This window comes from Sorex araneus, chromosome X, assembly GCF_027595985.1.
Source record: "Sorex araneus isolate mSorAra2 chromosome X, mSorAra2.pri, whole genome shotgun sequence".
In the NCBI taxonomy this organism is placed as follows: domain Eukaryota; kingdom Metazoa; phylum Chordata; class Mammalia; order Eulipotyphla; family Soricidae; genus Sorex; species Sorex araneus.
In genome coordinates, this window is record NC_073313.1 from 158,840,409 (window position 1) to 158,866,999 (window position 26,591).

Below are 26,591 nucleotides of genomic sequence, written 5' to 3' on the forward strand. Positions count from 1 at the left end.
ACACGCTCATTCACACACATCCACGCCTCCTATACAGTCAGACTCACACTCACACATTCACATCTCATACACATTCACACGCATACACATCTCACACACAGTCACACTCACATACACTCCTTCACACACGTCCCTCCACATAGTCAGACTCACACACTCATACACACACCTCTCTCCCATGCTCCACACACGCACACACTCACACACACTCACGCACACTCACGCACACTCACACACACTCATTCACTCTCCTACCCGCGCTCACACTGAGAAACAGGCTGGGCCCAGCTGCGCCTGCCGTGGACGGCCCAGTGCCAGCTGCCCACAGGGAGTCCAGGCCGGTGCTGGGCCCTGGCTGAGGCTGAGGGAGTCCTGGGAGAGGGGTGGGGGTGGGGAGCAGGGCCCAGAACCTTCCGGCCTGAAGCCCGCCCAGGGACTGAGACAGGTGTCACTGGGCCTGCCTGTCCCCACCCAGCCCGGGCCAGGCCGCCCTTGACTGTCCCCTGCTCCCTCCAGGGCGCCGCCCGCGGCGCGGGGACGAGCTGCCCGGCCAGCCCAGCGCCTTCCCTTCCCGCCGTGCCCGGGAGGAGGCGACGGCGGCTCGGCACTGACCTCGGTGCCATCATGGAAAATCCCACAGCGGCCGCGGGAGGGGGCAGCTATGCAGGGAATTTGGGCGTCTGCCCTGCGCCCAGGCCGCGCGGAGCACTGCAGCCCAGCTCTGGCTCCCGGGGACTCTGGCTGGCCAGCTTCGGAGCACCGCGCCCCCTGGGGGCCCCGTTCCATCTCTAGGGCCCAGAGAAACGGGGTTCCAGAAACGGTAGCCCCAGAGGCATCGGGGCCCCAGCCTGGGCCTGTCTGGACCCCTGCTGGACCTGGCGCAGACACCCCCAGACCCAGACCAGCTGCCCGGGCCCCCTCCTGCCTGACCCGCGTCCTAGCAGTGGGACTGTCCACCCCTGCCCACCCAGGGGTCACTCCCAGCTCTCCAGCCGCTGCTACCTCCGGCCCCCTGAACAGACCCGGGCGAGGTCTCCCAGCCCGCCCACCCCAGGTCCAGCCTCTCCCCTCGGCGGGGACAGAGGACATGGAGCGTGACCTCAGCACAGCCAGGCTGTGGCAGACACCTGCTGGGCTCTCATCCTGGTGCTCCTGAACCGGGGCCTCTGCGGCTGGAGACTCCTCCCCCCACCTCAGATGCGGCTTCTTCCCAGGGGCCTGGACTGTCCACAGCCCGGCGGGTCCCCATCTGGCTGCTGCTTCTGTTCTATCAGCGCAAGCTCCTTCCTCCCTCTGGGCCTCAGTTTCTCCCTGCACTCACGGGCTCTGCAGCCTGGCTGCAGCGGGGGGGGGGGGCGGGGGGACACCAGTCACCCCCCTATGCTCCGCGGGGTGGCCGGCAGCCAGGGAGGAGGGTCCTCCAGCCAGTGGTTAAGGGGCCGAGGGGAGGAGTCCCGGCTCCGGTTTCAACAAACGTCTCTTTCGGAGGAGGCAGGGGAGGGGCGAGGGGTCTATTTAAAGCTCCCCCATTCTCCGTCTCTCTGTCCCTCTCTCTGTCCCTCTCCGCCCGTCCACTCATCCCAGCCAGCGTGAGGGCCCGGCGCTTTCGGGACCTCTCCCGAGTCCTGTCCAGGTCCCGCCACTCTGCCCCAAGATGGGTCGTGGGGTGAGTACCCCCAGGAGCGGAGCGAGGGGGGGCTCTCGGGGCCCGCAGGGTCGGGCAGAGGAGCAGGGCGGGAGGGTGGGCACCTCCGCATGCCTGTTCCCCCCCCCCCCCGCCCGCACCTGCATCGCAGCACAAGCCTGGGTGTGGCCCCTCGGAGCCCGGCTGCGGTGCTGGCAGGGGCGGCCAGGCCCCTGCCCCTCTCCCCGGGCCCCCTGCCCCTCTCCCGGGCCGCGGTCCCAGGCCCCGAGGCTGTTCCCAGAGGCGGAGCGTGGCCGTCCCCTGGCGCCAGGCGAAGATTAACGGCCACCTCAGCGGGCTTCGAGTGCTCCGACGAGATTCCCATATGGAGTGCGAGAGCGCTCGGGGCTGGCGCCCGCCACTGTCCTTCCAGGGAGCTAGGGGGCCGGGGCTGAGGGGGCAGGCAAGGACATGTCACCCCGCCGCGTTTAGCCCCGGAGATCCCTCGGGCTTGGACACCGGGTCCCAGAGCCGCAGGAGCTATAAATAGAGCCGGGGCGTGTGCACCTGTGAGGGTGCCTGCATGTGCCCGTGTGTGGCTGTGCCCATGTGTTCACGCGTGTGCCCGTTCTCTGCCACCGTGTGGACCCCACCCGTGTCCGCCTCGGGAGCGATGTGGCGAACTTTGAGAACTTCGGACAGCGGGAAGGAGTGTATGTGTGTCCCCCTGGGTGGGGGAGGCCTCCCCCCTGAAGGCCCCCTTCCCGAGTCCCCAGAGCCAGGGTAGGTGGGCACAGGTGAGCCCCGGTTTGAGGGTCTGAGGAAAGGCAGTCCCCAGCCTCCCGCGGAGGGGCCGGAAGCCCAGGGCGGGAGTGGGGGATGGACAAGGTGCCCAGCCCGCTGCAGCTGCCCCGGGGTGGGGGGCTGGCTGGCCTCCAGCAGCCCCCCCCCCCCAGCCCTGGCGACCCAGAAAGGAGGGCTCTGTTCTCCAGCCTGCGGGCGGGGGTGGGGGTCCTGCTTCCTCTTTCTCTGCAGGCTCCTGGCCACAGCGTAGCACCGGGGTCCCTGCCAGGATGCGGGGATGGGGGGGCGGGAAACAGGCGTGGGGGGGGTCAGGAGTCCCAGCGCAGCGGCCTCGCCTCCAGCCACTCAGCCCAGACTCGGGGCTGTCCTGCCGCCTCAGCTGACCCCGGGGCTGGCTGAGACCCCCGAGGGACGCGTCCACCAGCCGAGTCCTCCCCTCAGCCCGCTCCCTGCAGCCGCCCTCCCGGCTTCATTCTGTGCTGGACAAGCAGCCTGCAGGCTCCCCCCGCCCCCCCCCCCCGACCCCGGGCTCTGTCCACGGTCCACACCTGGCGGAGGAGGGGAGCCTAGAGCCGTGCGCTCTGCAGCAGGCCCCCCCGCGCGTCTGTGCTCCGACCCCCTCGCCCTTCACCCTAGCTCCTGCGGGCTCTGCCAGCGCTTGGTCAACGGGGGCCCCGCTGGCCCAGACGCCACTTTGCAGCACTCCCCAGCCCCGGCCCCCCGCCTCCTCCGGAGCCCCCGGTCACATCCCCGTCACGCAGCGCAGGGGGGTTCGCCTCACGCCCCCCAGCCTCCCGCCCTCCTCCCACCCACAGGCCGGTCGCGAGTACTCCCCCGGCACCACGGCGGAGAATGGGGGCGGCAAGAAGAAGCAGAAGGAGAAGGAGTTGGACGAGCTGAAAAAGGAGGTGGTCATGGTAAGGCCCCGGGGCAGCCCAGCCACCCACCCTCTGGGGCCGCCCTCCCCCCACCCGACCTCCTCTGACGCCTCTCCCGCCCCCAGGACGACCACAAGCTATCCCTGGATGAGCTGGGCCGTAAATACCAGGTGGACCTGTCCAAGGTGGGTGAGGCAGGGCCACGCAGGGCGGGAGGGGCCCCGGGTCTGGTGGGGGCTGAGCAGACCCCCACCCCCCAGCACAGAGCCCTGCACCCTGGTGTTTTTTTGTTTTCTTTTTGGCTCATACCCAGCGATGCTCAGGGGTTACTCCTGGTTCACACACTCAGGAATTACTCTTGGTGGTGCTCGGGGGACCCTATGGGATGCTGGGAATCGAACCCGGGTTGGCTGTGTGCAAGGCAAACGCCCTCCCTGTGCTATCGCTCCAGCCCCCACGCCCTGGTACTCCCTCTGCGACGGGGGTCCCAGCCAAGGAGCCCAGGTGCTGCCAACGCACCCCCCGCCCTCTCTTCTCCTCCCCAGGGTCTCACGAACCAGCGAGCCCAGGAAATCCTGGCACGAGACGGACCCAACGCCCTCACCCCGCCCCCCACCACCCCCGAGTGGGTCAAGTTCTGCCGCCAGCTCTTTGGGGGCTTCTCCATCCTGCTGTGGATTGGTGCCATCCTCTGCTTCCTGGCCTACGGCATCCAGGCGGCCATGGAGGACGAGCCCTCCAACGACAATGTGAGTGGGGCCACCCGCTCCATCCCGGGACCACCCGGGGGGAAGGTCTGTGTGCCTGCGAGCAGTCCCTGACGCTTCCCTCACTCCAGCGCTGCGGTGTGGGTTTGGCTGCACCCCGGGGGCCCGCAGTGCGGGCTGGGGGCACCCTCAGAGTCCTGGGGGGCGCGGGGGCCGGGCTGGAGTTTGGAGGAGGTGGCGCGTGTCCCCCCGCCTCTGCCGGACGGTGACACCGCTGTCCCGGGGTGAGAGTGCCAGAGCAAAGTGTGTCTCCTCCCCAGCTGTACCTGGGCGTGGTGCTGGCGGCCGTGGTCATCGTCACCGGCTGCTTCTCCTACTACCAGGAGGCCAAGAGCTCCAAGATCATGGATTCCTTCAAGAACATGGTGCCCCAGGTGCGGGCCGGGCGCCGGGTGGGCGGGGGTGGGGGGTGTGGACCCCTGTCCTCCTCGGAGGCAGCTGGGCAGAGTCGGACCCCCTGTCCCCTCCCCACAGCAAGCGCTGGTGGTGCGGGAGGGGGAGAAGATGCAGATCAACGCAGAGGAGGTGGTGGTGGGCGACCTGGTGGAGGTGAAGGGCGGAGACCGGGTGCCGGCCGACCTGCGCATCATCTCCTCCCACGGCTGCAAGGTGAGGACGGCGGGGGGGGGGGGGGGGGCTGCTGCCTCTGCGCCCCGCCCCCGCTCCGATCCCCAGGGCGCCTCCAGCCCCCTCACCCTCCTCGGCATCTCTGCAGAGGCTGTCGTGTCCCTCATGGGGTCTGCTGGGCCCCCCCAGGGGCCCCCACAGAGCTGGCGGGCTTGTAGGCCAGAGCCGAGTGACACACTGAGAGTGTGGCAGGGCCGGGCCAGCGCCTACCGGAGCCCCCCACTCCCGCAGGTGGACAACTCATCCCTGACCGGCGAGTCGGAGCCGCAGACCCGCTCCCCCGAGTTCACGCACGAGAACCCTCTGGAGACCCGGAACATCTGCTTCTTCTCCACCAACTGCGTGGAAGGTGCGAGCAGCCCGTCAGCACCCGGGGTCGTGACCTGCTCCCCTGGGGCTTCATCCCACAGGCCAGGCGCTCGCACCCCTTCAAGCGTTGGGTCAAGACCCACATGTGCACACATGTGCACACACGGGTGCACAGAGATACCCCGCCTGGGGGACTCACGACAGGCAAGGACACGAGTGCACAAGTACATGTGTACAGACACACAAGCATAGATATGTGCACTTGTGCGCACATGCACACCCACATGTGAACATGTGTACACATGTATGCACACATATGTGGCTCACATTAGAACATATGTACACCCCATACTACACATGTGTACCCAATGCTCTGGTACATGTATACTCGTGCACATGTGTACTCATGCATATAGATATACCACGTTCGTGTGGGCACATGTGTACATGTATGCACACGTATGTTGGGCACACATACAACAGACATGTGCATGCTCAGTACTTCCTGTGCTGTGGGTGGCCATGGCAGGAGGCAGTGCTACTGAAATACTCCCAGTTGCATGGCTGGTTTGCCGACTGAGCTCCCAGCTTGGCCTTGGGGTACGTGCAGGAGGGCAGGGAGCTATAGCCCCTGGGCTGGGCACTGCCCGCTGGCCTCCCTCCTCACAGAGAAAGCCCAGGAGGGCCCCTGGCCCCAGCGCTGGGGCATCGACCTCATTTCCCTGCATGTCACAGGCACCGCCAGAGGCATCGTGGTGGCCACAGGGGACCGGACAGTGATGGGCCGAATCGCCACCCTGGCCTCAGGCCTGGAGGTGGGCCGGACGCCCATCGCTATGGAGATCGAGCACTTCATCCAGCTCATCACTGGCGTGGCCGTCTTCCTGGGCGTGTCCTTCTTCATCCTCTCCCTCATCCTCGGCTACAGCTGGCTGGAGGCCGTCATCTTCCTCATCGGCATCATTGTGGCCAACGTGCCCGAGGGACTGCTGGCCACCGTCACCGTGAGTGTCCAGGCCGAGGCCCTGCCCACAAGTGCAGGCTACAGTGGACACAGCCACCCCACCCCCGAGCCTATAATTCATCCTTGGGACGTGTCCTGGCTTGGCCCTCCTGGCCTGTCCCCGGCAGTGTCCCCCACCCCAGGGTCCCTGCTCTCCGCCTGGTTCCCTGACTCAGGTGCTCCTGAAATCCAGACGATTCCTCCCCTCTGCTGAGCGATTCTAAATGTCCCACAGCCTTGTCTCAGCACCTCAGGAGCATCAAGCGCCCGGGGGACTTGGATGATGGACAGAGGCAAGTGGACCATGGCCAGGGGCGTCATACAGGCATGTCCCCCATCACCTCCCAGGTGTGTCTGACACTGACCGCCAAGCGCATGGCCCGCAAGAACTGTCTGGTGAAGAACCTGGAGGCGGTGGAGACCCTGGGCTCCACGTCCACCATCTGCTCCGACAAGACGGGCACGCTCACCCAGAACCGCATGACCGTGGCCCACATGTGGTTCGACAACCAGATCCACGAGGCTGACACCACGGAGGACCAGTCAGGTAAGAGGAGATGGTCAAAATCAGGGGTGGAGTCGTCGGCACAGCAGGGCGGGGCCAATGGCAGGGGCGGGGCTAGATGGAGAGGGCGGGGCTAGAGAGCAGAAGGCGGGGCCAAGGGCAGGGGCAGGACTATAGAGAGAAGGAGGGGGCAAGGGCAGGGGTGGGGCTAGAGATGAAGGCAGGGCCAAGGGCGAGGGCGGGGCTAGAGAGATGCCAGAGGGGCCAAGGGCAGGGGGTGGACCCAGTGCAAGAGGCTGGCTTGAGCTGCAGCCAGCTCCAGATTGCCCTCCCATGTGCCTGCAGGGGCCACCTTTGACAAGCGCTCACCCACCTGGACAGCCCTGTCCCGCATTGCGGGGCTCTGCAACCGCGCCGTCTTCAAGGCAGGCCAGGAGAACATCTCGGTGTCTAAAGTAAGTGTCAGGAGCTGCATGCCAGCCCCCGGTCCGTCAGGGCCCCCTGGACTGCGGGCCTCCTGCTGACCGCTGACCCCTCTGCAGCGGGACACAGCTGGCGATGCTTCCGAGTCCGCACTGCTCAAGTGCATTGAGCTCTCCTGCGGCTCTGTGCGCAAGATGAGAGAGCGGAACCCCAAAGTGGCTGAGATCCCCTTCAACTCCACCAACAAGTACCAGGTCTGGGCCGCAGAGCTGGGTGGAGCACGGGGGTGGGGAGCGCTGGGAGCACTGGCACCAGTGGAAGGGTGACAGTGGCTGGGGAGTGTCGCCCTTGGGCCCCTCAGCAACTCAGCAAGGAAAACTGGAGAGCCAGTGGTGGGCGCCCAGTCACTTCTGACCACTCGGCAGTTTGCCGGTGTGGAGTGAGGGGTCTCCTGGCCCCTGCTCTCCGCTAGCCTCTGGGCCCCTGAACCTCCTACCTGCTGGCTCTCTGTAGCTGTCCATCCACGAGCGTGAAGACAGCCCCCAGAGCTACGTGCTGGTGATGAAGGGCGCCCCCGAGCGCATCCTGGACCGCTGCTCCTCCATCCTGGTCCAGGGCAAGGAGCTGCCCCTGGACAAGGAGATGCAGGACGCTTTCCAGAACGCCTACATGGAGCTGGGTGGCCTGGGCGAGCGAGTGCTGGGTGAGAGGACACAAGCAAGGCATGGGGCTGGGGGAGGGGGCTGCACGGGTGGGGAGGGGTCTGCAGTGCCAGGGGCAGAGGAGCTGAGGACTGGGGAGAGGGGCTTGGTGGGGAGGGGGCTACAGACTTGGGGGGAGGGGTCTAGGACTGGGGAGGGGCTTGTTGGGGGGGCCTGAAGGGTTGGGGGAGGGGGCTGCAGGGCTGGCTGGGGCCAGGTTCAGGCTGACCCCTGTGCTCCAACCCCACACCTCCAGGGTTCTGTATGCTGAACCTACCTTCTGGAAAGTTCCCTCGGGGCTTCAAGTTCGACACGGACGAGCTGAATTTCCCCACTGAGAAGCTGTGCTTCGTGGGCCTCATGTCCATGATCGACCCTCCCCGGGCAGCCGTGCCCGACGCTGTGGGCAAGTGCCGCAGTGCAGGCATCAAGGTAGGGCTGCACACACCCCCTGACCTCTGCCCCGAACTCCAAGGGCATGAGAAGGGAGGGCCGACCCCCCCAGCTGACGCGGGGCCACCAAGCTGCTTCCCGGCTGTCCGTTCCCTCAGGTGATCATGGTGACCGGTGACCACCCCATCACGGCCAAGGCCATCGCCAAGGGCGTGGGCATCATCTCTGAGGGCAACGAGACTGTGGAGGACATTGCGGCCCGGCTCAACATCCCGGTCAGCCAGGTCAACCCCAGGTGAGGCCCTGCAGCAGCCCCTTCCCCTCCCTACCCTCCGCTTCAGCGGTGGGCCAGGGCCCCAGGTAGGCAGGAGGCGGAGGTGGTGCTGCCAGGAGGCGGGGTCTTATCTGGAGGGGGCGTGGTCTGAAATGTAGGAGGCGGGGCTTATCTAGCAGGAGGCGGAACCTGGCATGTCAGGGGCGGGGCCTGAGCTGGCGGAAGGGGGGGGGATTGAGCTGGCAGGAGGCGGGATCTTAGCCGGAAGGGCGGGGCCTGAGCTGGTAGGGGTGGGGCCTGCGCTGGCAGGAGGCGGGGCCTGAGCTGTCAGGAGCCAGGCCAGCCCTGACCAGCACCTGCTCCCCAGAGAGGCCAAGGCATGCGTGGTGCACGGCTCTGACCTGAAGGACATGGACTCCACGCAGCTGGACGAGATCCTGCGCAATCACACAGAGATCGTCTTTGCCCGCACATCCCCGCAGCAGAAGCTCATCATCGTGGAGGGCTGCCAACGGCAGGTGGGCACGGGAGGGGCCCACCCCGAGCAGGGAGGTAGAGGGAGGCAGCCACCCTGACCCCACCCGAATGCTCCGCAGGGGGCCATCGTGGCCGTGACAGGGGATGGCGTGAACGACTCCCCTGCCCTGAAGAAGGCCGACATTGGCATTGCCATGGGCATCTCGGGCTCAGACGTGTCCAAGCAGGCGGCCGACATGATCCTGCTGGACGACAACTTTGCGTCCATCGTCACAGGCGTGGAGGAGGGTGAGGGCGCAGGCTGGGGGTCCTAGGCGCGGGGGAAGTGGAGGTCGTGGGCTGACCCATGGGGCAGTGAAGCCTGGAGCCGCCACATTTCTTCCTGTCCCCATTACTGGGTTTAAGACAATGGGACCCTGGTCCCCTGCGTCCCTCACAGCCCCCATCAGCCCCCTGATGGCCTCCCGCAGGCCGCCTCATCTTTGACAACCTGAAGAAGTCCATCGCCTACACGCTGACCAGCAACATCCCCGAGATCACCCCCTTCCTGCTCTTCATCATCGCCAACATTCCACTGCCGCTGGGCACCGTCACCATCCTCTGCATTGACCTGGGGACCGACATGGTGAGGCTGGTGGGGGCCCTGGAGTGGCTCGGGGCAGTGCAAGCCCCGGCGTGCTCTGAGACCCTCCCTCCCCTCACTCTGCCCGCCCAGGTCCCGGCCATCTCCCTGGCCTACGAGGCGGCCGAGAGTGACATCATGAAGCGGCAGCCTCGGAACCCGCAGACGGACAAGCTGGTGAACGAGCGGCTCATCTCCATGGCCTACGGGCAGATCGGTGGGTGCCCTGGGCACGCCTGCTGCGGGGTGGCTGGGGGGGTCCCCAGTTCCAGTCTGGGACCCCACAGTCCAGGACAGCTGCTCTGGGGGTTCTGCCTCCGCTCAGGGTCCCTCTCTGAGCCTGGCCCTGCTCTCGGCCCCCTCCCGTCCTCAGGGATGATCCAGGCCCTGGGCGGCTTCTTCACCTACTTCGTGATCCTGGCGGAGAACGGCTTCCTGCCGTCCAGGCTGCTGGGCATCCGGCTGGACTGGGATGACCGCTCCAAAAATGACCTGGAGGACAGCTACGGGCAGGAGTGGGTGGGTGCCCCTTGGTGCCTGTCCCCCTCCCCTCCCCCCTCCACTGCCCCGGGCGCACGGCATGGTGGGCAGAACTGGGCGGGTGGCCAGCTGCCGAGACGGCCGAGTGGGGCCCGCATTCACACCGCCCTGTACCCGCAGACGTACGAGCAGCGGAAGGTGGTGGAGTTCACCTGCCACACGGCCTTCTTCGCCAGCATCGTGGTGGTGCAGTGGGCCGACCTCATCATCTGCAAGACCCGCCGGAACTCCGTCTTCCAGCAGGGCATGAGGTGGGCCGGGGGGGCCCCAGGCAGGAGCCACTGAACTGCTGGCACCACAGGGTCCCACAAGACCTGGGTCGGGTCTTCCCTCTCACTCCCCCCGCCCCACCCCATGTCCTCCTCCTCCTGCCCAGGAGAGGGCACCCAGGGCCCAAACAGCAGGGCACAGAGTGAGGGCTTGCAGGGCGGTTGGTGGGGGGTGGGGGATGGGGATGGGGGTCATGTGGCAGTCACAGGCCCTGGAAGGGAGAAAATGAGAGACGGGGCGAGGTCTGGGGGGGACCCTAGGGAGTTGGGGGAGCCGTGCAGGCCGGCAGTGCAGCTGGGTGGATGCTGCATCTCTGCTCAGAGCCCAGCACCCGCCCCCCCCCAACCCCCCCGCCCCCGGGAGCAGAAGACAGATGAGCGAGCCTTGCCCGACTCACCAGGCGTTCTCGGGAAACAGAGGGCGTGGGAAGGGTCACTGCCCCCCACCGATTCCGGCCTCTTTCCTGCCCAGCCCCGGGAGGGGGGGTGGAGGGGGGAGGGACGCCCCGCTGAGCCCGCGTCCACCCCCTCCAGGAACAAGATTCTGATCTTTGGGCTCCTGGAGGAGACGGCGCTGGCCGCCTTCCTGTCCTACTGTCCGGGCATGGGCGTGGCACTGCGCATGTACCCGCTCAAGTGAGTGTCCCCAGGCACGGCCCCGCCCCCGGCCAGGCGGTCAGTTTGTCATGAGGACTGGCCCTGACCTCTGCCCCCCTCTAGGGTCACGTGGTGGTTCTGCGCGGTGCCCTACAGCCTCCTCATCTTCATCTACGATGAGGTCCGCAAGCTCATCCTGCGCCGATACCCGGGAGGTGAGAGCCCGCTGCACCCTTGCTGCCCCCCTGCCCAGGCCCCATGCACCCCCAAACCCCCATGGCAGTGCTGGCAGCAGCCGAGGAGTGAAGGCAGCTCAGAGGCACTTGGGGGCATGTGGGAGACCCGGAATCCACTGCCCGGAGTGACTCCCAACCCTGCAGAGAGAGAAGACAAACCAGAGCAGGGCGCCTTAAGGGGCTGGAGCGACAGCACAGCGGGGAGGGCGTTTGCCTTGCACACAGCCGACCTGGGTCTGATCCCCGGCACCCCATAGGGTCCCCCAAGCACCGCCAGGTGTGATTCCTGAGTGCAGAGCCAGGAGTGACCTCTGAGCATCGCTGGGTGTGGCCCCCCAAAAAAAGCAAAAAAAAAAAAAAGTCCAGAAGCTCAGAGCAGAATAGGGCCACACACTGGGCCCCGGCTGGGGGCCCCTCTCGGGCCTCGAGCCCCCAGGGACGGCTCTAACCCTCGTCTTTCCCTCCCACAGGCTGGGTGGAGAAGGAGACGTACTACTGAGCCCGCCTCAGCACTGGGGACGCGGGAGGAGGACGTCGGGACACAAGGGGCCGGGAAACTCGGGGAGGTGCAGGGGGGGGCTAAAGGGAGACGCTTGGCCCTGACCTAGTCTGGTGCCCACCCGGGCCCTCTCCTGGGTTTCCCCGCCCCTACCCTGCAGCCTTCCCCGGAGCAGACGATCGGACCCTGCACTTCACCCGCGTGCGGCCCCTTCCCCCACCTCGGCCCCAAGGCCACAGTGCTCCCTGGGCTGGGCCTGAGTCCACCAAGCTCTGCTGGCCACACCAGAAGCCTGGGACAGGCAGTGAGGATGTGCCTGTGTCCAGTGTCTTTTGCTACCCACAGCGGCCACTAGAAACTGCCCAGGGCAGAGGCCACGGAGGAGCAGCTCACTGCTCAGGCCCCCAGAGGGGTCCCAACCTCTGGCCTTCTCATCCCCACTTCGTGTCTGCCTACTGAGCCCCCCAGCCCAGACCGTCCCAGGAACCCCAGGGTCCAGAGAGGAAGGCTGCCCCCCAGCTGGAGACCCCAGCCACACTCCCGGCTCTGCACCCGACTCTGGCGTCCTGCAGAGGGTGGGTGGGGAGGGCGGGACCAGCCTCCGGCACGGGTGGGGGCTGGTGGAGCAGCTCAGAGGCCTGAGAAGGCGTTTCCCGAGAGTGTGGCAGGCGGGCTGGGGGCCCTTAGATGCGTTTAGTTAGGATTTAGGAGTAGGGCCACGTAGTCTCGCTCCCCGCTGGACTCAGACAATAAAGTTGCATTTTTGTGAATTGAGAGTCCCTGGCCCCCAGCACCGGCGGGCTGTGGCCTGACGCAGCTGCCGGAGGAGAGGAGCGGGCTGGATGGCGGGTGGGCGGGCGGCCCCTCGAGGAGCAGATGGTGTCCCGGGAGAGACCTCGAGAGTTTTTGGGAGAGTTGGGGCCTTCTTCCTGGGGGCCACACAGCTCCATCCAGCACAGCAGCTGATGCGGGGGTCGAGGAGGAACGGGGGAGGGGGGCAGGAGGGGGCAGGGCACGCAGGGAGAGGCGGGGAGGGCTTGTGGGCGGAGACATTCATCCGGGGCGGGCAGGGCCCTGGGTGGCCCTACTGGTCACAGCCGTAGCAGGTCAGGAGCGGGGACGCCACCATCTCAGGGACAGTCCAAGCTGAGTGGCCCAGTGGCATCAGGAATCTTCCGCCCGCCTCCCCCCCACACACACACACCCCAAAGCCTGTTACAGTAGCAACTGTAACAAGTAGTAAATGGCCTCAGCCAGAGCCACCTTCTGTGGGACCTGCCCCAGGGGCCGTGCGGCAGAGCGGAGGGGACCTCTGTGTGTCCTGCCAGCGAGCCAGCGGCCAGCATTCCCCAGAAGGAAGAGTAAACGCCCTCGGGGCCCGCCCGCGTCTGCAGGGACAGACGGCGGGAGAGAGCAAAGCGGGAATGCGACTGCCCTGGGTGTCCGAGCCCTGGACACGGCGGACGTGCTGAGGGGCCCAGGGCCCAGGGTGCTGAGATGAGAGTATGGGGGCAAGCCCCGGGCCTCCTGCGTGCAGAGACAGCTCAGCTCTTTGAGTCATCGTGCCAGGCCCCGGCTGCAAAGTTTTAGAAAATAAGGGGCTGGAGAGATAGCACAGCGGGTAGGGCGTTTGCCTTGCACGTGGTCAACCCGGGTTCAAATCCCAGCATCCCATATGGTCCCCTGAGCACGGCCAGGGGTGATTCTTGAGTGCAGAGCCAGGAGTAACCCCTGTGCATCGCCAGGTGTGACCCCCCAAAAAAAAGTTTTAGAAAATAAAACGCAGGGATGGAGCGATAGATAGTGCTGCGGGGAGGGCGTCTGCCTGCGGGCTGCCCACCCGGGTTCCATCCCAGGCATCCTGAAGGGTCCCCCGGAGCACCGCCAGGATGATTCCTGAGTGCAGAGCCAGGAGTTGGTCCTGAGCATCGCTGGGGGTGACCCAAAACAAATGAAAAGAAAGAAAGAAAATGCATTCCTAAATATGAGAGGAGAGGGGGAGGGAGGGGGAGAGAGAGAGAGAGAGGAGAGGGAGGGAGAAAGAGGGAGGGGAGGGAGAGGGAGAGAAGATGGGAAGAGAGAGGGAGGGACAGAGAGACAGAGGGAGAGAGGAAGAGAGAGGAGAGAGGGAAAGGAGAGAGACGTAGGGAGAGAGGGAGAGAGAGGAGGAGGGAGAGAGGGAAAGAGGAAGAGAGAGAGGGAGACAGAGAGAAGGAGGGAGGGAAAAAGAGGGAGAGGGAGAAAGAGGGAGAGAGAACAGAGAGAAAAGAGGGAGAGGAGAGAGAGGCAGCGTGAGGGGGAGACAGAGAGGGAGGGAGAGAGGGAGAGGGAGAGAGTTTGAGAGAAAGGGAGAGAGGGAGAAGGAGGAAGAGAGAGACAGAGAGAGAGGAAGAGAGAGTCCCTGGGAGAGAGGGAGAGAGAGATCTTGAGGAGACAGGGAGAGAGGGAGAGAGGGAGAGAGAGAGATCTTGAGGAGAGAGGGAGGGAGGGAGAGGACCTAGGAGACAGCAGGGGGGGGGGGGAAACCGCCACAGGTGGGGCAGGTCCGCGCAGGGCAAGCAGAGCCCCTGGAGACCCGCCCGAGCTCAGACGCCTGAGGCCAGACTGAGCACCAGGAGCGTCTGGAGGGGGAGGCAGGGACTAGGGTTTTGACGTGGCACTTTCCACGGCGAAGACAAACAAACGGGCTCCAGGCCCGCCTGAGCCCCGGTTGGTGGGACGCAGGCGAGTCGCTCCCTGGCCCTGCAGGGCGAGCAGCAGGCGCTGGGGAAGGAGCCGGCGAGTGCAGGGGCGGGCAGCGGAGCCGAGGAATGAGTGTGGGAAGGCGGCGGGGAGGGCTGGCACGGAGCCGGCGGAGCAGCTGCAGCCGTGGGCCGGGACCGTGGGAGCGACAAGCTGCAGCTGTGAGCAGGACCCCAAGGGCGCGGGGGCTCGTGCTTTACAAACACCATCATGGCGTCCACGAGGGAGGCCACCCGCAACCCGGCAGCTGCGCAACACCCTCCTGGGCACAGCAGGCTGGAGGCGGGGTGGGGGGGAACATCCCCCTCCTCAGTACCGCCCCACCCTCCAGCTGGGGGGTGCACGTGGAGCGGGGCAGAGAGGCGTCAGCACCGCCTGCCCAGGCCCGGCTGGCCCTCCAATGGGGACACGCGGAGGATGGCTAAGTCCAGGGCACTGGGGGTCCACCATGAGGGTAGCCCCCCTACCCCGCCCCAGGAACCCTGAGAACCTTTGTGATGTCAAGATGTGGGGCTGGAGCCCCGCCCTGAGCAGCCCCTGGGCGTCCTGTTCACCTCCCGCCCCAGCCACGGTCACCTCTCTCTCCTGCCCCCCACGGTCATCCCCTCTACTTCTTGGGCCCCTTCCAGAACTCGGAGGCCCGGTCCCTCTGTCCTCGCCTTCCTCCGGCGCCGGAGTCCTGGGCGCGGGCTGCAGGGAGAGAAAGGGGGCACAGAACCGTGGAGGGGGGGACACCTTCCCAACAGCCCACCTGCAAGCATGGAGACCAAGGAGGAGGAGAGGGCGCCCGTGGTCAGCACTTCCCAGGGGCAGGCGGCCAGCAAAACCCAGGTCATAAAGTCCAGTTCGAGTAAGAAAATCAGGCAGCTGCAGTACAAGCAGCAGAACCTGGAGTCGCTGAAGAAGGAGGCGACCATGGTGAGTAGCCGGACACAGCCCCCCCCCCCGCGGCCACTCTGCCCTCAGTCCCCCGGCTCACCCCTGTCCCTCTCCGCAGGAGGACCACAAGCTAAGCCTGGAGGAACTCAGCACCAAGTTCTCTGTGGACCTGCAGACGGTGGGTGGGCAAAGGTCCCCGGAGGCAGAGCCGTGAGCCAACCGCAGACACTCCCTGGTCACCCCCATGGGCTTCTGTGCAAGAGAGGCGACGGGGAAAAGCAGGCCTTCAGGGCGGGCCCTTGGCACTGCACAGTCACATCTTTACGGCCAGCGGCTCGTAGAGGGACCCCAACAAGGCCCCTGGCCCCAGCCGGAGCCTTGGCCTATTTTCTGCGTGGGGACTCTGGGTTCTCAGATACTTTTTGCACAATGAGGAAATTGTGATGCTGGGAGAGAGGGCAGCAGGGAGGGGCTGGAAGGATGGCAAAGACTCCGCACAATCTCGAGAACGGCCTGGGTGCCCAGAGACGCCCCCAGGGGCTGGAGCGATAGCACAGCGGAGAGGGCGTTTGCCTTGCACACAACCAACCTGGGTTCGATTCCCAGCACCCCATAGGGTCCCCTGAGCACCGCCTGGATAATTTCGGAGTGCAGAGGCAGGAGGAAGCCCTGGGCATCGCCGGGTGTGACCCAGAAAACAAAAAACAAAACCAAAGACACCCCCCAGAAGCAAACTCCGAGCATCATTGGCCCCCCCAACACCCCCCTGACATACACATTTCGGGTCCTGCCCATGGCTGCTCCGTCCTGGCCCACAGTACAGCAGGGCTGGACTTGGAGGCTTCATCGTGTCCTCCTGGGTGGGCAAGTGTGACTACCTGATCAACAGGGCAGCAGAGGCTGCTTCTGGTTTGGGGTCAGTGCATGAGGGTCAGTCCTCTCTCCAGCACTGCCCTCGTGAGGGGCCCCAGGCGAAAGTCAGGGAGGGAAGCTAGTGTGTGTCCCCTGGGGGTGCTGACTGTCCCTCCCCCTGTGCCTCCCCCCCCACCCGCCAGGGCCTCACCCACGCCGCAGCCCAGAAGATTCTGGAGCGTGACGGCCCCAATATACTTACGCCGCCCCCCAAGACCCCCGAGTGGATCAAATTCTGCGAACAGATGTTTGGGGGCTTCTCCCTCCTGCTGTGGACCGGGGCCATCCTCTGTGTCGTGGCCTACTACATCCAAGCCCAAGTGAAGGAGGAAACCACGAAAGACAACGTGAGCACAGGCGGGTGACGGCCACACAGCCGCTCCCCCACAGGGGGTCCACCCCACCGCCCATGTCACGCAGCTGCCCACCCCACCCGGTGGCCCGGACCCACAGGCTGACAGAGCAGGGCTGCTCAGACCTGTCCCCCTCACCACGCTTTTGCACCCAAGAAGTGCAACCTGGGCCAGTGCCCTTGGATCCCAAATGCAGCTGATGCTGACTTTCTTCTCTCAGTGCATTCAGGAGCCTTTGACACTTGCCAGGTTTTCTGTGCTGGCCCCGCCCCTGCCAGACCCTTGTTTAGCATAGAGATCTGACCGGTTAAGAGAGAGGTGGTGGGGCCGGAGCAATAGCATAGGGGGGTAGGGCGTTTGCCTGGCACACAGTTGACCCCAGTTCGATTCCCAGCATCCCACATGGTCCCCCAAGCACCGCCAGGAGTAATTCCTGAGCATTGTCAGATGCGGCCCCCCCAAAAAAAAAATAAATGCAAGGGGGGGCTGGAGCAATAGCACAGCGGGTAGGGCGTTTGCCTTGCACACGGCCGACCAGGGTTTGATTCCCAGCATCCCATTGGTCCCCTGAGCACCGCCAGGGGTAATGCCTGAGTGCAGAGCCAGGAGTAAGCCCTGTGCATCTCCAGGTGTGACCCAAAAAGAAAAAAAAATGCAAGGGGCTGGAGAGAGAGCACAGAGGGGAGGGCGCTTGCCTTGCACGTGGCTGACCCAGGTTTGATTCCCAGCTTCCCAGATGGTCGCCCAAGCACCACCAGGAGTGATTCCTGAGTGCATGAGCCAGGAGTAACCCCTGTGTATCGCCGGGTGTGACCCTCCCCCCGAAAAAAAGAACAGAAGCGGTGGTGTGGGGGGGAGAGACTGTAGTGTGGGGGAGGTCACTTGCACTCCACTGATCCCAGTTCAAATCCCCAGCTGGGCATGGGGTGCCCTGAACACCCTCAGGGGTGTCACTCCTGAGCACAGAGCCGGGAGGAAGTCCTGTCACACGTGGCCCCCAAACAAAATGCACAGAACAAGAACAAAAATGGCAAAACACGGGCTGGAGCGATAGCACAGTGGGGAGGGCATTTGCCTTGCAATGCAGCTGACCCGGGTTCGATTCCCAGCATCCCATAGAGTCCCCTGAGCACTGCCAGGGGTGATTTCTGAGTGCAGATCCAGGAGTAACCCCCTGTGCATCGCTGGGTGTGACCCAAAAAGCAAAAAGAAAAAACCCCAAAAACCAAAAAAGGCAAAAGGAAAATGAGAGCAAGCTCTCAGGCACTTGTTGCTTTCCCCATCTGGACTTTCCTCCCATTCTCCCCCAGCTGTACCTGGGCGTCGTCCTGGCCTCCGTGGTCTTCATCACCGGCTGCTTCTCCTACTACCAAGAGGCCAAGAGCTCCCAGATCATGGAGTCATTCAAGAACATGGTGCCCCAGGTACGGGCTGGAGAGGCGGCTGGCCGGGGTCTTGACCAGACCTGCGTGTGGCCGGAGCTCTGTGGGATTTGCTCGTCTGTGGTCCAAGTTCCCCAGAGGAGAGTGGGATCAGTGGCAGCTTCCTGTGACTGCCCCTGTGGCTGCTGGAAACCCCCAAAGGGAACTTCTGCTGGGTCAGGGGGGGCTGGGGGCTCCCGCATCCAGGAGGGTCGGGATGCAGTGTGGGAATGTTCTAGAATAGAGGTGGCTGCAGAAGCAGGGCCGGTGGAGACTGGAGACCACATATCCTGTGGTGGTCATTCAGCAAGTCGGGAGACGGGGTGACGGCAGAAGGTGGACCGGCTGGGTTCTGGTTGTCCTGGGCAAGTGAGGCAGGGGATCCCAGCACTGCTTAGGGGTCCCTATTCGTTGCTGGGGATCAGAAGCTGGGGCTCACCGGGGCTAGAAGCAGGGGCGAGTCCCCAGACAGTCTTGGGCTGCTGTTACCTTTTGGTGGCTGCAGCGACCTAGCCAAAACCTCATGGTCAGAGCTGGGGAGAAGGAGCTGGCAGCATGGACGACTCAAGCTCCACAACTGGCTTTCCTGAGGAGACTGGGCCCCACCGGTGACCCCCCAATGGTGCTGTCTGGTCTGAGCCTCTTGGTGGGGCGCCAGTAGCAAGTGGGCATGGGGGAGGGATAGCGGGATGCCAAGGCCCAGCCTCTGTTTGTGCCCATGTGGGGGAGGGGGCCGCACAGCCAGGCCCATGTGAGGGAAGCAGACGCCCCCCCCTGCCCCCGCAGCCCTCACCCCAACCCCAAGGCCGAGGCGGGCCTGGAGGGCGCGTCTTCGGGAGAAGTAGTGGGAGAGCGGAAGCCTCAGGCCCGACTCCGCCCTCCGCCCACAGCAAGCGCTGGTGATTCGAGAAGGGCAGAAGCTCCAGATTGGAGTGGAGAAAGTGGTGGTGGGCGACCTGGTGGAGGTGAAGGCCGGGGACCGGATCCCGGCCGACATCCGGCTCATCTCTTCACAAGGCTGCAAGGTTAGGGTGCAGGGTGCAGAGGCAGGTGTGAAGGTGGGGAGCAGGGGCGGGGCCCCAGGGCAGGGTGCAGGTTGGAGGGGTGGGACTCGGGATGCAGAGTGCAGGAAAGGCTCCAGAAAAGGGACAGGCGGGGGTGCCACCTCTCTACAGTGCTCCAGGTGGGCATCCTTTTTGTTTGTTTGTTTGTCTTGCTTTTTTTTCTTTTTTTGCTTTTTGGGTCACACCTGGTGATGTACAGGGGTCACTCCTGGCTCTGCACTCAGGAATTACTCCTGGTGGTGCTCAGGGGACAGTATGGGATGCTGGGAATCGAACCCGAGTCGACCGCGTGCAAGGCAAACGCCCTCCCCACTGTGCTATCGCTCCAGCCCCTGTTTTTTTGCTTTTGGGTCACACCTGGCAATGCACGGGGCTCCTGGCTCTTCACTCAGGAATTACTCCTGGCGGTGCTCAAGGGACCCAATGGGATGTTGGGAATTGAACCCAGGTCAGCTGCGTACAAGGCAAATGTCCTACCCGCTGTGCACCAGATGGGCATCTTAAAGGCATCTTGGTGCCTGGCTGACCTGCCCTCTCCCGCAGGTGGACAACTCATCCCTGACCGGCGAGTCGGAGCCGCAGACCCGCTCCCCAGAGTTCACACATGAGAACCCTCTGGAGACCCGGAATATCTGCTTCTTCTCCACCAACTGCGTGGAAGGTGCGAGCAGCCCGAAGGCACCCCAGCATGGAAGGCCCTGGGGGGGGGGGGAGAAAAGCCCCCAGAGCCTTTATCTGGGGCCTCCACAGTCAAGGCAGGAAGGGGGGATTGAAGCGATAGCACAGCGGGGAGGGCATTTGCTTTGCATGTGGCCGACCTGGGTTCGATTTCCAGTATCCCATATGGTCCCCTGAGCACCGCCAGGAGTAACCCCTGTGCAATGCCAGGTGTGACCCAAAAGCAAAAAAAAAAAAAAAAGGAAAGGGGGGGGCTGGAGTGATAGCACAGCGGGTAGGGTGTTTGCCTTGCACGCGGCCAACCCGGGTTCGAATCCCAGCATCCCATACTGTCCCCTGAGCACCACCAGGAGTAATTCCTGAGTGCAGAGCCAGGAGTGACCCCTGTACATCACCAGGTGTGACCCAAAAAGCAAAAAAAAAAAAAGGAAAGGGGGACTCATGCAGGCCAGCTGCGAGCTGACCACTCTGGGCTCTCGGCAGCCACTGGTCCTCGTCCCCTGGGGCCCACTGCAGCTCTGTCCACAGGCACTGCCAAGGGCATAGTGGTGGCCACCGGGGACAACACAATCATGGGCCGCATCGCCATCCTGGCGTCGGGGCTAAAGGTGGGCAAGACGCCCATCGCCGTGGAGATCGAGCACTTCATCCACATCATCACTGGCGTGGCCGTCTTCCTGGGCGTGTCCTTCTTCATCCTCGCCCTCATCCTCGGCTACCACTGGCTGGAGGCCATCATCTTCCTCATTGGCATCATCGTGGCCAACGTGCCCGAGGGACTGCTGGCCACTGTCACCGTGAGTAGGCATGGCGGCAGGGACTCGGGCCCCGGGAAGGTGCTCCAGTTACCTCCTCCATGGGACAGAGCACCCCGGGGACAGCAAGATGCAGAACGACATCCAGAAGGCTTACGTGGAGCTGGGGCACAGAGGCGGGGCCAAGAGCAGAGGGAGGGGCCAAGGGCACAGGGCGGAGCCAATAGCACAGGGGAGGGGCCAAGGGCACAGGGGCGGGGCCAAGGGTACAGGGGAGGGGCCAGGGCACGGGGGAGGGGCTAAGGCCATGGAAGGAGCCAATGGCCTGGGAGGAGCCAAGTGTGGGGGAGGAGCCAAGGGCACTGCTGAGTGGGACTAATGGTCCCAGCGAGGCGGAGGACAACAATGGACTGCAGGACTGGAATGAGTGGCCGCCAGAAGTGTGTTCAGACCCAGAGGGAAGAAATTCTGGAAAGTTCTGTATGGGGATGAAGAAGCTGGGCTCCTGCTTGGCTTCCCTGCAGGGTCTTCACCTGCATGGTCTTCTCCCGGGGGGCTCTGGGTCGGGATGCAGGGAGCTGGCCCAGTCCTGGGGTGTTCCCAGACCCTGCCTTCTCTGTGTCAGAGCCAAGTGCTTCCCCTTTCTAACCAAGCTGGCACCCGTGGCTTCCTGCCCCCGGTGTGGTCTGTGGGCCCGGGGCTGAGACCCCTTCTTGAGAAGGTTCGTCCAGAATGGCAGGGACTGGACGTGCAAAACGGCAGCCCCCGGGGAGTGACCCCAAGAAGCCTCTCATCACCAGCCCCCCAGGAGTGGAGGCTGGGTCCACCCCGGCCACCTGCCAGGCCTGGTTCAGCTCTCTGAGCTCTCCCCGCCCCCGTGCTCCTTTCTGCAACTCTGCTGCAGCTCCTCCTGGGCCCGCAGACCCCCGGGGCCATCAGAAAGACGGTCCCTGTCCGCTCTCTGCCCACCTCCCAGGTGTGTCTGACGCTGACCGCCAAGCGCATGGCCCACAAGAACTGTCTGGTGAAGAACCTGGAGGCGGTGGAGACCCTGGGCTCCACGTCCACCATCTGCTCCGACAAGACGGGCACGCTCACCCAGAACCGCATGACCGTGGCCCACTTGTGGTTCGACCAGACTGTGCACAAAGCTGACACCAATGAGGACCGGCAGGGTAAGGGGGCGGGGCCAAGGACACAGGGAGGAGCCAAGGGCACAGGGGGAGGGGCCAAGGGCACAGGGGAGGGGCACAGGGGCAGGACTAAGGGCGGGCCCCCCCAAGGGCACATGGGGAAGGGACAAGGACACAGAGGTGGGGCCAAGAGCACAGAGGGAGGGGCCAAGAGTGCAGAGGAAGGGACCAAGGGTACAGGTGCGGGACCAAGAGCATAGTGGGAGGGACCAAGGGCGCAGGGGAGGGGCCAAGGGCACAGGGGAGGGACTAAGGCCATGGAAGGAGCCAATGGCCTGGGAGGAGCCAAGTGTGGGGGAGGAGTCAAGGGCACTGGTGAGTGGGATTAATGGTCCCGGCGAGGCCGAGGACAACAATGGACGGCAGGACTGAAATGAGTGGCCGCCAGAAGTGTTCAGACCCAGAGGGAAGAAATTCTGGAAAGGTCTTTGTGGGGATGCAGAAGAAGGTCTGTGATTTTTGTGGGGTGCAGAGCTTCTGGCCAGGGCGCAGCCCAGCTCCACCCAGCATCCTCTTCCTCCCCAGAGAATAGCTTTGACAGGAGCTCGGGCACCTGGAAAATCCTGTCCCAAATCGCCGGGCTGTGCAATCGGGCCGACTTCAAGCCCAATCAGGAAAATATCCCGATTGTCAAGGTGCTGCCCCGCCACCCTGTCTCCCCGCATGCATGCTCCCCCACCCCGCACCCCTGCCTCACCATGCGCCCCTTCCCTAGCGGGGGACCACAGGAGATGCGTCCGAGTCAGCGCTGCTCAAATTCATTGAGCAAACCTGCGGCTGCGTGAAGAAGATGAGAGAGCGGAACCCCAAGGTGGCCGAGATCCCCTTTAACTCCACCAACAAGTACCAGGTACCCGGGACGGGGAGCAGAGAGCAGAGTGACCGCGGGCAGTGAAGACTGACAGGGGGCGGGCAGGGTGCAGAGGGCTGCCGTGTCCGCCCTCCACCCGCAACCGCAACGCTGCCTCCCCAGATATCGATCCACATTCCCGAGGACAATCCCCAAGCCCGTGTCCTGCTGATGAAGGGGGCGCCTGAGAGAATCCTGGAGAGGTGCTCCAGCTACCTCCTCCACGGGGAGGAGCACCCCATGGACAGCAAGATGCACGACGACTTCCAGAAGGCTTATCTGGAGCTGGGCGGCCTGGGGGAGCGCGTGCTGGGTGAGGGGTGCGCCTGGGGAGCGGGCGCGGGCAGGGCTGGGGGCTCTGGCGGGGACAGCAGAGCTGCAGCCGGACCCCAGCCCGGCCCAGCCCCGCCCGTCTCACCCGTTTCAGGGTTCTGCTTCCTGAACTTGCCCGACTCCTTTGGGGAGGATTTTGAATTCAACACGGATGAGGTCAACTTCCCCACCGAGAACCTGTGCTTCGTGGGCCTCATGTCCATGATCGACCCTCCCCGGGCAGCCGTGCCCGACGCTGTGAGCAAGTGCCGCAGTGCAGGCATCAAGGTAGAGCTGCACACGACCCCTGACCTCTGCCCCGAACTCCAAGGGCGTGAGAAGGGAGGGCCGACCCCCCCAGCTGACGCGCGGCCACCAAGCTGCTTCCCCGCTGTCCATTCCCTCAGGTGATCATGGTGACCGGTGACCACCCCATCACGGCCAAGGCCATCGCCAAGGGCGTGGGCATCATCTCTGAGGGCAACGAGACTGTGGAGGACATTGCGGCCCGGCTCAACGTCCCGGTCAGCGAAGTCAACCCCAGGTGAGACCCTGCAGCCCTGCCCCAGCCCCTCCCTTTACAGAGTCTCTGCGGCCTGTCCTCTTCCGCCCCTAGACTCAGAGTGGCCAGTCTGTGCCTCTGCCCAGCTGACCCTGAGGGCTCTGCTCAGAGGCAAGAAATTGATCTGTAGTCAAGGAAGAGGGGCTGTCCTGGGACCCTGGCCCCCACTCAACGAGCAGGAGGCGGGGCCTGAGCTGGTGGAGGGCGGGCCCTGAGCTGGCAGGAGGCGGGGCCTGAGCCAGAAGGGGCGGGGCCTTATGTAGTAGGGGCGGGGCCTGAGCTGGCAGGAACTAGGCCAGCCCTGACCAGCACCTGCTCCCCAGAGATGCCCAGGCATGCGTGATACACGGCTCTGACCTGAAGGACATGGACTCCACGCAGCTGGACGAGATCCTGCTCAATCACACAGAGATCGTCTTTGCCCGCACGTCCCCGCAGCAGAAGCTCATCATCGTGGAGGGCTGCCAACGGCAGGTGGGCACGGGAGGGGCCCACCCCGAGCAGGGAGGTAGAGGGAGGCAGCCACCCTGACCCCACCTGAATGCTCCGCAGGGGGCCATCGTGGCCGTGACAGGGGATGGTGTGAACGACTCCCCTGCCCTGAAGAAGGCCGACATTGGCATTGCCATGGGTATCGCGGGCTCAGACGTGTCCAAGCAGGCGGCCGACATGATCCTGCTGGACGACAACTTTGCGTCCATCGTCACAGGCGTGGAGGAGGGTGAGGGCTCAGGCTGGGGGTGCTCTGGGAGTGGATGAGTCTGAGGCACAGGCTGGGGGTCCTGGGCATGGGACAGTGGCTGGACAGGAATGCCTCTGTGGAAGCTGGCATCGGGGGTCCTGAGTGCTGCTTGTAGACGGGCAACCGGCTTCCCTCAGGCCGCCTCATCTTTGACAACCTGAAGAAGTCCATCGCCTACACGCTGACCAGCAACATCCCCGAGATCACCCCCTTCCTGATGTTCATCATTCTCAGCATTCCGCTGCCCCTGGGCACCATCACCATCCTCTGCATTGACCTGGGGACCGACATGGTGAGGCTGGGCAGGGGCACAGGGTGAGCGTGTGGAGAGTCGGGGACTGTGCCAGCCTGTCGGTCCCTCCCCCAGCTCCCGGCCATCTCCCTGGCCTACGAGTCGGCCGAGAGTGACATCATGAAGCGGGTCCCGCGGAATGCCCTCACAGACAAGCTGGTAAACGAGCGGCTCATCTCCATGGCCTACGGGCAGATCGGTGGGTGTCTGTGGGGCTCACGGCCAGGACGGGGCTCAGGGTCCCTCGTCCCAGGGCAGGGAGGGTGCTTGAATGACTCACAGACCAGAAGCCTCTGGGAACACCCCCAACCTGCGGATGGTGCTCCATCCTGAGCGGCCCTGAACCCCCGCAGGAATGATCCAGGCCCTGGCAGGATTCTTCACCTACTCCGTGATCCTGGCCGAGAACGGCTTTAAGCCCTACGACCTGCTTGGCCTCCGTGTCACCTGGGATGACCAATACTGGAGCGACCTGGAGGACAGCTACGGGCAGCAGTGGGTGCGTGGAGAGCAGAGGGTGGGAGCAGCAGGGGTGCATGCAGAGCAGAGGGCAGCGGGCAGCAGTGCAGGAGGGCATCTCTCCCTGCTCTCTCCCCTCCAAGTCTCTAGCATCACCTCTGCTGTCTCTCCGACCCCCCATCTCTGCTCTGCGTCTCTGCGCAGTCTCTGCTCTCTGCGTCTCTGTCCTCTGCTCTGAGTCTTTGGTCTCTGCAACTCTTTGATTTTCGGTCAGACCCGGCAGTGCTGACTGCAGCCGCCATGAGTCTGTACCCGCGGAGGGGAGGAAGAATACGAGCCTCTGCTCCTGGGCTTCTGCTCTCTGTCCCGCCCCACAGCGCTGCCTTCCTCCTCCTCCTCCTCCTCCTCCTCCTCCCCCACCTGCTGGGGGGCGCGGGAGGGAAGCAGCAGCTCACGCGCTGCCCTGCACCCCCAGACGTACGAGCAGCGGAAGGTGGTGGAGCTCACCTGCCACACGGCCTTCTTCGCCAGCATTGTGGTGGTGCAGTGGGCCGACCTCATCATCTGCAAGACCCGCCGGAACTCTGTCTTCCAGCAGGGCATGAGGTGGGCCGGGGGGCTCCCAGGGCTGTCCTCCTGCCCCCCGCAGACCCGTCCCCCTGCCCGGTGCCCTCTCCCTGCTGGGGCGGTCCTCCACGGGCTGTTTCACCACAGGAACAAAGTCCTGCTCCTGGCCCTCCTGGAGGAGACGGTGCTGGCCTGCATCCTGTCCTACACGCCCGGGATGGACAAGGCCCTGCGCATGTACCCCCTCAAGTGCGTGGGGCGCGGGGCGGGTGCAGGGGGTGCCCGGGGAGGCGGGGTCTGCACACTCGGACGTGAGAGGCTGCTCTGCCTTACGGACCATGTGTGCGGCCTGGGATCCTCAGCGCTGCCCACAGCCCCCCAGGGGACGTGTGTAGGCGGCACCAGGGCAGCAGTGCCCGAGCCGCCCCCCGCGCCCCTCCTCTGTCCCCCCAGGCTCCTGTGGTGGCTCTGCCCGGTGCCCTACAGCATCATCATCTTCATCTACGACGAGATCAGGAGGCTCATCATCCGGAGGTTTCCCGGCTGTGAGCCTCCCTGACCCCTGCTTCTAGCCTGTCCCCCACATCCTCCTGCTCCCTTTTCTTCCCCAGCCCCCACCCTGCACCCCCACACAGACTGGCTGGAGAGGGAAACCCCACTGACAGTCTTAGGCCCCACTCCCTGCACCCCTCCCCTCCTTCCCCTGTGCCCCTTCCCCAAGCACCCCTCCTCTGCCAGTGCCCCTCCCCATGCACCCCTTCTTTATGCCACTTCCATTGCACCCCTCCCCTACATCTCTCCCCTGTGCCCCTCTCTCTCCTTCCCCTGTGCCCCTTCCCCATGCACCCCTCCCCCCTGTACTCCTCCCCACTCACAGCTGCACCCCTCCCCCTCCTTCCCGTGTACCTCTCCACTCGCCCCTGCACCCCACCTCCATGACCCTTTTCCATGCACCCTTCCCCATGCACCCCTCCCTGGGCCCATCCCCACTCCCCCTGTGGCCCCCCAGGCTGGCTGGAGAGAGAGACCTACTACTGAGCACAGGACGACAGGATGCAACACTCAGGTGGCCAGACTGGCCCTGTGAGCCTAAATGGGCTGGTCAGCGGAGACGCACACCTGTCTGGACGCTGCCCTGCAGGCCCCCTGGGGCCCCATCCTGTGGGGAGCCACAGAGTAAATGTGGCAGAACTCCCCTGAGTCCCACATGCCTTTGTTGGGGACACTGGGTGCGAGCCGCATATCTCCCAGCCCACATGGGG

The 26,591-nt window shown here is 64.7% G+C and overlaps 2 protein-coding genes across 2 annotated transcripts; both read left to right on the plus strand.

Moving 5' to 3' along the window:
* Positions 1–1,508: 1,508 nt before the first annotated feature.
* ATP1A2 (ATPase Na+/K+ transporting subunit alpha 2) lies at positions 1,509–12,318 on the plus strand. Its single transcript, XM_004613768.2, has 23 exons — positions 1,509–1,666; positions 3,244–3,345; positions 3,432–3,491; positions 3,852–4,055; positions 4,334–4,447; positions 4,548–4,682; positions 4,932–5,049; positions 5,745–6,013; positions 6,361–6,559; positions 6,863–6,972; positions 7,060–7,194; positions 7,454–7,643; positions 7,898–8,073; positions 8,193–8,329; positions 8,676–8,826; positions 8,905–9,073; positions 9,256–9,410; positions 9,501–9,624; positions 9,781–9,926; positions 10,068–10,198; positions 10,751–10,852; positions 10,937–11,028; positions 11,520–12,318. Exons 1-23 carry the CDS (start codon positions 1,655–1,657, stop codon positions 11,546–11,548), a joined length of 3,060 nt encoding a protein of 1,019 aa, XP_004613825.1. The 5' UTR covers positions 1,509–1,654; the 3' UTR covers positions 11,549–12,318.
* A 2,049-nt stretch (positions 12,319–14,367) lies between these two features.
* On the plus strand, positions 14,368–26,577 carry LOC101539786 (sodium/potassium-transporting ATPase subunit alpha-2-like). Its single transcript, XM_055123288.1, has 22 exons — positions 14,368–15,208; positions 15,288–15,347; positions 16,225–16,428; positions 17,745–17,858; positions 18,746–18,880; positions 19,463–19,580; positions 20,126–20,394; positions 21,329–21,527; positions 22,071–22,180; positions 22,261–22,395; positions 22,519–22,708; positions 22,823–22,995; positions 23,115–23,251; positions 23,593–23,743; positions 23,822–23,990; positions 24,149–24,303; positions 24,379–24,502; positions 24,657–24,802; positions 25,238–25,368; positions 25,477–25,578; positions 25,783–25,874; positions 26,339–26,577. The coding sequence occupies exons 1-22, from the start codon at positions 15,050–15,052 to the stop codon at positions 26,365–26,367; spliced, it is 3,102 nt and encodes a 1,033-aa protein (XP_054979263.1). The 5' UTR covers positions 14,368–15,049; the 3' UTR covers positions 26,368–26,577.
* Positions 26,578–26,591: the final 14 nt, after the last annotated feature.

What these genes read in the sequence shown, in the direction of transcription:
- ATP1A2 (XM_004613768.2), top strand. An exon ending in AGAACATCTCGGTGTCTAAA is followed by an intron (nt 6,973 to 7,059) that starts GTAAGTGTCAGG and finishes ACCCCTCTGCAG; the next exon opens with CGGGACACAGCTGGCGATGC. An exon ending in CATGGCCTACGGGCAGATCG is followed by an intron (nt 9,625 to 9,780) that starts GTGGGTGCCCTG and finishes TCCCGTCCTCAG; the next exon opens with GGATGATCCAGGCCCTGGGC.
- LOC101539786 (XM_055123288.1), top strand. Translation starts at nt 15,050, where the DNA reads ATGGAGACCAAGGAGGAGGAGAGGGCGCCCGTGGTCAGCACTTCCCAG. An exon ending in CCTGGGGGAGCGCGTGCTGG is followed by an intron (nt 22,709 to 22,822) that starts GTGAGGGGTGCG and finishes CACCCGTTTCAG; the next exon opens with GGTTCTGCTTCCTGAACTTG. An exon ending in CGTCACAGGCGTGGAGGAGG is followed by an intron (nt 23,991 to 24,148) that starts GTGAGGGCTCAG and finishes GGCTTCCCTCAG; the next exon opens with GCCGCCTCATCTTTGACAAC.